Genomic DNA, 9,471 nt, shown 5'->3' with positions numbered 1-9,471 from the left:
AAAGTTAAATGTAACAGACATTGATGTTTCAAGTGAAAGCAATCGATTTGATGGCAACATGATTGTCGATAAAAATATTCTGTGTTCTTTTTTGGAAGAAAACACTGTGTGTAAGGTATGCCATGGTAAATTAAAATTTACTGCGAAAGGATCTGCAGGTCTGTGTTCCAGAATGATCTTGACATGTCAAGGATGCAAAAATGTTGTGATGACAAGCAATACTAAACTTGTTGGGGAGAAAAGGAACCTTGCAGAAATTAATCGTCGTATTATTTATGCAATGCGTTGTATTGGTCAAGGTCTTGAACCATTGAAAACATTTTGTGGAATAATGGATTTAGATCCTCCTGTGATGCAAAAAAGTTATGACAGAATCTGTAAATTAATCAATAATGCAACAAAAATGACTGCAATTGAAAGCATGAAAAATGCAGCAGCAGAAGAAGTATCACTCAGTAATTCTACAGACATAAGTGTAAGTGGTGATGGCACCTGGAAAACAAGAGGCCATACATCTCAGATTGGTGTATGTACGGTTATTGGTGCTGAGAGTGGAAAAGTTTATCGACGTTGAGGTTTTATCCGTAGCCATGTAAAGAATGCGAATTGTGGAAGGGTCCTCGATCTGGTAAGCCTTTGATGAGTGGCAGAAAACCCATTCTCGCACTTGCAGGAGAAATCATTTCGGTTCATCTGCCAAAATGGAAGCTGACAGAATGGTTAAAATTTTTCAGAGGTCTCAAAGTGAGAGGGGTGTGAGATACATCAATTATATTGGTGATGGTGATTCAAAAACATTTCTTTCCATAACAGAAAGAAAACCATATGAAGGTGTGACTGTGTCAAAATTAGAGTGTGTAGGGCACATCCAGAAGAGGATGGGCACTCACTTACGTAAACCGAAAGCTGATTATAAGGGACGAAAGCTTTCAGATGGCAAAAGTCTATCTGGAAAAGGTAGACTTACAGATAGTGCAATCAGTCGACTGTCATTGTATTATGGAAATGCAATTCGCCAACATGCAGATTCATTGAAAGATATGCGAAATGCTATCTGGGCTTTGTATTTTCAATCTAGATCTACAGACAGTGACCCATTACATAATTTTTGTCCAACTGGTGAGTTCTCATGGTGCAAGTACCAAATTGCTTCGGCGAAAGGGGTTGTGAATGATTTTCGATATAAAGAAACCTTACCAGTGACAGTCATGGATGTGATCAAACCAGTTTTCAACTCACTGTCGCATCCAGACCTCCTAAAATGCTGTCTTGGAGCTCATACTCAAAATCCAAATGAGTCACTGAACTCCTTGATTTGGCAAATATGTCCAAAGACATCTGGTAGTGGCAGAATCATCTCAGAAATAGCAGTTCATGAAGCAGTTACTCTTTTCAGTGATGGTAGAAAGGGTAGATTATCTACTCTTAGATACCTGAATATATACCCTGGAATTAATTGCATTACTGCACAATTCAGGAGTGACTATAAACGTGTAACTTCTTCGAAGAAACGAGTAATAGCTCGTACGATTGATGCTCGTCGCGCCAAGCGTCATGCAAAACTGCATGAAATTAAAAAGACTCATAAAGCTGAAGGAGTAACATACCTTTCAGGAGCATTTTATTGCTAATAGTGTGTGTATACTTATTATATGATGAATCTGTATTGATATATTTTGTGCATTTTTGCTATTCGGTGTAATTCCACATCACGACATGAATTGTCGTGTTAGTGTGAATGTTGTGTAAACAGTTGAAATTTCTATCAAATACAAAATAAGTAAAGAAAACAATATCAGGTGATAAGTTTTTCATTTTATATAAAATTAAGGTGCAATAATAATGGTTATTAGGTAATATGTGGTGAAAAAAACTTTAAAGTCATTTTTCTCAAAACATGATTTTTCATTATTGCGCCCATCATAACAATTGAAAGATTCAATATATTCTAATGAAAGTTGTATCACAGATACAATATGTAATTTGCTACAACCTGAACCTAAAATTTGCAATTTCCATTTATATTTTGTTATTTTTCTGGGTTCTCAAAGTAATAAAAAGTATGCTATTTTCAGTAACATAAAACCACTGTTTTTAAAGAATAAAAAATTTATATATATTTAAAATTTTAAAGGTTCAAAATTATAATAAGACTATAATAAATATATTACAGGTGAAAATATTTTGAAAAAGCATATAATTTAAGAGTAATCTTGCGCGCAAGCTGATATTACATTTTTAGATTACATAAAGTGCCATATAGTTTTTAGCATTATTAAATAATTTTTTTTGTATTTTATAAGCTTAGTCACATTTTCAGATAGAGTAGTATTTTAAGTGTCTTCTGTAAAAAATTTATTTGTTTCCTGTTTATATATTATGAGATACAGTAGTTTGAAATGGTCCAATTTACTCGACGTTTTAGCCTTTTAAGGGAGGTATGACCCCTTAGTAAATAATACAAAAAACAATACACACTTTTCTTTGTCCTTAAGCAAGGAATTTGACATACAGGCTAATAATAATTTCATATTAAAAAAATGTACAATCTTAATTAGATGGAACTCTAAATTTTAAGTTAATTCTAGAAATAAAGATATTAGGATGAAGGCAAGTTTCCCTTTAGATCGTTGGAAATTAACGTTACAGTTAGTAGGAGTAGTAACCCACGGTCCTCGTGCGGCCAAAGGATGCCGCCATGACGTAATAGAACAATATATGACGTAAGAGAACAATGGATAACGTAACAGGGGTGTGTCTATGATGTGCCGCCGCCGCCATCTTGGACCACATGACAACCGGAAGTGACGTAGATGGATGGAATGACGTCATCAAAGTTTCGTTTTGATTCTGTGGCAACGATTTTATTTTTTCAAAGTTTTATTTTTTCTAGCAACGACGATATTTTTTACGCTTGTTTCAACAGTCGCTTAAACCATGTGACGTCAACTTTATTATTTTCCTTATTTACCAATTATTTATTTTAGTTATTTAATCTTTTTTATTCATTATTTTTTAATTATGTTTCATTATTTAATTATGAATCATTCTTTTTAATTATTTAATCCGTCATTATTTTTAATTAGTTTAACTGATTCCATTATATTTTAATATAATATATTTTATATTTTAATCCATTTTTAATGAATTTAAAAAATAACTCCACGGCTGAGATTCGAACTCCGGTCGTCTTATCAGACTTGTTATTTGATCCCTTTGAACCTTTGATCCCTTTGATCTCTTTGTCCCTTTGACTTATTTGCACCATTGATGTCATAAGGCTGAAAGTTACGCATGCGCTTTGACATGAAAATCGCGTCACACATTTGTTTTTGCACGACGGCTAGGATTTCTTTTCGCTTCTTAATCATTACTTTATTCATCGCTGTTTTAAATGTAAGATTTTCCCACAGCTTAATTTTAAAATTTTATTGGGATATTTTTAATTGTTTTCATTTTTTCATCTCATTCTTACTAATAGTTAATTTATTAATTTTTCTATGTTTCCCTTTCCCCAAAATAAATTTTATTTTTAAATTTCTCAAATTGACGTTTATTTCTACAAAAGTGAATTTACATTTTCTTTTTACTATTTTACTTTGCAAATTTTTTTTTGTTTTTTTCAAATTTATTCCTTTTCTTATTTTTACTATTTTTTATATTTAACTTTCTTTTTGGTTTTGCAAAAGTAATATTTATTTTTACGAATTGAATTTTTCCTTTTCGCTTTTTTATTTTGCAAAAGTTTTTTTCCAAAATTTATTTCTTTTCGTATTTTTACTTTATTTTAATCTTTTGTTTAAACTTTTTTTTTGGTTTTACAAAAGTAATATTTATTTTTACAAATTGAATTTTTCCTTTTCACTTTTTTATTTTGCAAAAGTTTTTTTTTTCCAAAATTGATTCCTTTCGTATTTTTACTTTAATTTTTTGTTTAAACTTTTTTTGGTTTTACAAGAGTAATATTTAATTTTACAAATTTAATTTTTCCTTTCCGCTTTTTATTTTGAAAAAAGGTGTTATTACACTTTTAACTTTATTTTTTTACAAAAGTAATATCTAGTTTCATAATTTTAATTTTTTTGAGTTTTTTGTTTACACAAATGCAGTTTTTTGTTTTTTCCCTTATGCATTTTACTTCCAAAAGTAAATTTCATTTGTTTTTCCTTTACTTTAAATTTTTTTATTACATTTTTATTTTACCCTTAACTTTTTTCCCTTGTTTTAAATACAATATGAGCTTACATTTCCATTTCTCCAAAAGTAAACTTACCTACATTTCTCTGTCTTTGAAATATTAAGCTGGAATTTACATGCATATAACTTCACTAGATAATATTTTCTGTAACTTTAAACCAGTATACACAATGCTGATTCTATATAGTTTAACTGGAATACTACATTTCTTGCTTTATTACTACTAAGTTGGAGATACTCAGAACTTTTCCTTCTAATGTATTGTACTAACTATTAATGACTGTATTAACTTTTTGGCCAACTATACAAAACTTTGTTGATTCCCTTTTTACACGTCTTACTTTTATTCAGAGGATTGACCAAACTATGTCTGACAAATGCAATTTTTACACTTTCCATTTACACATTTACCCTTATATTTAACTTATAAAACATATTCATGCTGTATTTCTGATTTCTTTTTCCCATAATAAATACAGACTTACACATGTTTCTTTATTGTAAGACCTACTGACTTTAAAGAAATCTTATAAGGAGCAATAAATTTTTATGGTATGAAGCCCACTCAAACCAATGCATGGAGCAGTTCTACCCAATTAAGTTTAGATACGTACCAATAGTACTTCATTTCTTCTTATTTTGCTCTACAGACATTTATACATATATATTCAGAACACTCCCTTTTATTCAGTAACATTCATTTATACTACTGACACAAATTTTGCTAACTCTTTGAAATATTTTACAAAAATATCTTGTATTTTCTTGCACACATCATACTTAAATCACCAAACATACACTGAACCTTGATTTTTCCTTCATATGAAAACGTCACTCGGATTCTTAATATGATTCAACCATTTACCGCAAAACTTTATAAACACTACTATATTTGAACTTATCACAGCCTCACTCTCTTAACAAGGTACAGAAGATTGAATTATATTTTAACTACAGAGAAGAATATCCACATTGTAACGTATTATTTTAAATTTGAATTATAGTCCCATTTTGTGAAGGAGAACTTATATATTTAGTAGTATAATACTTATATATATAGTAGTATAGTAACTTATAATATAGTAGTGTTTATAAAGTCTATAATACACATAGAATTAATACAGTGAGTTATTTTTTAATTTCTTTTATACAGTAATGATAATGTTTACAGTTATGTTCTTATAAGATACGTGACCATTGCGTCAGCGTGTATGACTACGTATCGGAGTGGCCACATTCAGACCAACACGATTGCCATGGTACCCACACACGGATATGGGAACTCCACGAATTACAGCCCTGATTCGATCCGGTGGTTGGACTTTGTTGCCGCTTAGGAAGGCATTGCCATTCAACATGCGTTGAACGGTTCCGGAGAGCACAGAATCGCCGGAATCTCGGTAGACGGTTTCTGTCAAGCAACTCAAACCGTGTATCAGTTTCAGGTAAGAAAATATAACCATGCTTTTTCTATATGATTCTTTTGAATGATTTTACACTTTTAATGTTTAATTTACATATTGAACACTATTAATGTATTTGTATGATTTTAGGGCTGTTTCTTCCATGGATGTAGTTCGTGCTATGACGGTGATGTCATCCACCCCTTAAAAGGAGTTTCCATGGCATCGTTAAGAGAAAAGACAGAAGACACCACACGAAAACTTCGAGCCCAGGATTTCCACGTCATAGAAATGTGGGAGCACGAGTTTCAATGACAGAAGGAAGAAAATCCAAATCTCCAAGCTTTCCTGGATCAACACCATTTGAGGGACCGGCTTAATCCCCGCGAGTCATTTTTCGGAGGACGGACCAATGCCCTCAAATTGTTCCCTGAGGGAGATGCTAAATATGTGGATTTCACATCCTTCTATCCATGGGTTCGTACTTTTTTATTACTATAAAAACTTTTCATGGATGATGTGTTTTCTGACTTTTATTTTTTTTGTGATGTGTTTTTCTGACTTTTTGTTTTATTTCACAGGTGAAAAAATATTGCATCTACCCCTTGGGACATACGGAAATCATCACGGAAAGCTTCGGGGATATAGAACACTACTTTGGCATCATTCAATACCGTGTCATTCCTCCTCGGTACCTATATCTTCCAGTTCTTCCATACCGGTGCCGAAAGAAACTGATGTTCCCCCTGTGTCGGACTTGCGCCCTTCTACAGTGTCAGTCTTCCTGTAGCCACACAGACGACGAAAGAGCTCTTGTCGGAACGTGGGTATTCGGAAGAAGTCAAGCTGGCGATAAAGAAAGGTTACCGCGTCACACATGTAAGTATTTAAAGATTATTTAAATTGTTTGTCATAACCCAAATTTATTTCAAATCTTTTGTCATAACTGAAATTTATTACATTTTCTAGATTTATGAAGTGTATCATTTCAAAGAATCGTCTACTTTCCTGTTTCGTTCCTACATAGATCTCTTTCTGAAAATCAAACAGGAAAGTAGCGGATGGCCTTCGGAGTGTGTGACGTCTGAAGACAAATTAAAGTATATTCGCCAGTATGAAGAAAGAGAGGGTGTCAAGTTAGACGAAGGAAAGATTTTCAGAAACCCTGAGCGTTGACAAGTTGGCAAGTTGGCCCTAAACAGTTTCTGGGGCAGGTAAGATGATTTCTTTTATACCAAATTTTTTGTAAACATTTTTATTTTTTTAATTCGTTATGATTTATGTTGGATTTTGTTTTTTTCAGATGGGGTATGAACGTCAACAAAGGACAGCTTACGTATGTGCATATGGTCAGAATTTAATAAGATGATGGCTGATCCTACCAAAAAAGTAAGTTTTCTTATCGATTTTATTCATCTATAAACTTCGACCAACTTCATTTATTTTGAGCTGTGAACTCATGACTCATCTATTCTTTTCAGATCAAAGATGTCTTTCTGCCCACGCCTGAGGTGGCTATAATACAATGGGAGTCTGCCAAGGAGTTTGTGCCACAGGATGCCTCGAACAACATTTTTCTAGCGACGTTTACGACAGCTTGGCCTCGCCTCAAGCTGTACAGTGAAATGGAGAAGCTGGGTCGAGACGGCTTGTATCACGACACAGACTCCATCATCTACGCTACCAATGGTCGCAATCATCCTCCCTTGGGTAATTTCTTAGGGGAATTTACAGACGAATTGGATGGAGATATCATCAAAACCTTCAGGACCTTTAAAAAGTTCCTTATTTAATATGTACCAAAAAAAAAAAAAAAAAAAAAAAGAAAATTTAATGCATATTTTTTCTGTTATGTCTTTTTCTCAACATGTTTTATTTTTTTTTCAGGAGGTCCGAAAAACTATGCGTACCAGACAGCCACTGGGAAAACTTGTTGCAAAGTCAGAGGATTTTCGTTGAACTTCCGAAATTCCCAGCTCTTAAATTTTGAAGCCATCAAAAGTCTGGTATGTAGTCTGGATAAAACGATGTCATAGCTCTGCACAACCCCTCTAAAATCAGCCGAGAACCAAAAAGAAGAAAAGTTGTGAATAAACCCGAAACAAAAATGTACAAAGTTGTGTTGGACAAGAGAGTGATTCAATCAGACTTTACCACCTTACCATTTGGCTTTTGAAACGACTTTTGTAAAAATGTATGGTATGTACAAAAAAGTTTGTATGTAAAAAGATCATATGCACAATATCATGCATTTGCGTGTAAAAACTTATTTAGAAAAAAAAAAAAAAAAATAAACAGAAGTTTGAAAATTATGGTGTTTTTCTTTTTTTGAAAAGGATTTCATAAAAGGTAAGTTTTTTTAAATATTTTTTTTAGAAAATAATGGCTATGATTATGTATATATTAGTTTAATCAGCAAAAATGATTTTATATATTAACTTTATCAAAGAAAATCATAACACAAATAATCAGAAATTAACTTTTATTATGAACATCTCATTACAATTTTAGCCATAGTTTCGAAGAGGATTTTCTTTTGGGTCTAGCATACATAGTTTTTACATTCATTAAATATTTATTTTTTACGAAGTCTTGAGGAAAATTATTCACGTTGAGTACATTTTTAAACTGTTCAAAGGCAGTAGCTCTTTCAGTTCTATTTCTCAACAGAAAGTTTATCAGTTGAACAATGTTGGACCCAGAAAACACATGACCATCCAGAATCAGTTCTTTATTGTGTATCCAGGAAATCTGATGTTATTTTAAGAAATCCATTATTTTCTGTGCCGTTCTTTTCTGTTTCACAGGAACAGTCTGCATAATTTCCTTTTCTACATCTGTCTCAGAAAATTGTTCAGGCGGTTGTTTATCAGATGCATTCACATGAGGAAACGTAACATACTTTTGCAGAACTTGTATGTACAAATTGGATTTTTCTTCATCGTCCATTTTCTTTTTTAAGATGTTTTGAATTTAGGCATCTAAATCACTCAAATGTTCATCTTCAAACTGCTGCATACGATCCAAGGGTACCAGAGCGAATTTCTTACTGTGTTCTATGGAGAAGAGAGGATAAGACACTGACTGCTGCAGGAATCAGGAAAGATAGAAAACCGTCATTTGTTTTACCAAAAGACGTCTTTTCTTAAAAAGAAGTACTTTTTTGTCCGCTAATTTACTCAAAGTTCTTCTAATAGGAAACGTACCCATCACCAAACGCGTCAAATATCGACTCGCCCTTTTTAAAAGAACTTTGAGGGAATTAGCGGACGAAAAAGTACCACTTTTTAAGAAAAGACGTCTTTTGGTTCAAAAAGGTGACGGTTTTCTATTTTCCAGATTCCTGCAGCAGTCAGTGTCTTATCCTCTCTTCTCCATGGAACACAGTAAGAAATTCGCTCTGGTACCCCTGGATCGTATGCACCAGTTTGAAGATGAACATTTGAGTGATTTAGATACCCAAATTCAAAATATCTTAAAAAAGAAAATGGACGATGAAGAAAAATCCAAATTGTACATACAAGTTCTGCAAAAGTATGTTACGTTTCCTCATGTGAATGCGTCTGAAAAACAACCGCCTGAACAATTTTCTGAGACAGATGTAGAAAAGGAAATTATGCAGACTGGTCCTGTGAAACAGAAAAGAACGGCACAGAAAATAATGGATTTCTTAAAATAACATCAGATTTCCTGGATACACAATAAACAACTGATTCTGGATGGTCATGTGTTTTTTTTAACATATTAAAAAAAATTCGTTTTCAAAAGCAGTAATCTTAAAATAAGGTATAAGAAAAATATACTTACATTGGTTGCAGATGCAGTTCGTTTAGCAGACATCTTATAAAGAAACGAAATGGCGCAGAAAATC

At 32.7% G+C, this 9,471-nt stretch overlaps 1 protein-coding gene across 4 annotated transcripts; it reads left to right on the top strand.

Moving 5' to 3' along the window:
- The first annotated feature begins 4,115 nt into the window (after positions 1-4,115).
- Positions 4,116-7,912, top strand: LOC118192782 (uncharacterized). 4 transcript variants are annotated; one of them, XM_085819910.1, is made up of 6 exons: positions 4,116-5,642; positions 5,751-6,077; positions 6,182-6,814; positions 6,904-6,989; positions 7,082-7,380; positions 7,488-7,912. In XM_085819910.1, exons 4-6 carry the CDS (start codon positions 6,939-6,941, stop codon positions 7,588-7,590), a joined length of 453 nt encoding a protein of 150 aa, XP_085676036.1. In that variant the 5' UTR covers positions 4,116-5,642; positions 5,751-6,077; positions 6,182-6,814; positions 6,904-6,938; the 3' UTR covers positions 7,591-7,912. The 4 variants fall into 4 exon arrangements, with proteins under 4 accessions (XP_085676036.1, XP_085676032.1, XP_085676027.1 ...); XM_085819906.1 differs by having other exon boundaries at positions 4,116-6,077; positions 6,182-6,479; positions 6,570-6,814; XM_085819901.1 differs by having other exon boundaries at positions 4,116-6,077.
- Positions 7,913-9,471: the final 1,559 nt, after the last annotated feature.

The sequence above is a fragment of the Stegodyphus dumicola genome, chromosome 1, assembly GCF_044657685.1.
Source record: "Stegodyphus dumicola isolate Sdum_Otavi_A_Nest chromosome 1, ASM4465768v1".
Classification (NCBI taxonomy): domain Eukaryota; kingdom Metazoa; phylum Arthropoda; class Arachnida; order Araneae; family Eresidae; genus Stegodyphus; species Stegodyphus dumicola.
This window is presented reverse-complemented; position numbering and strand designations above follow the sequence as displayed.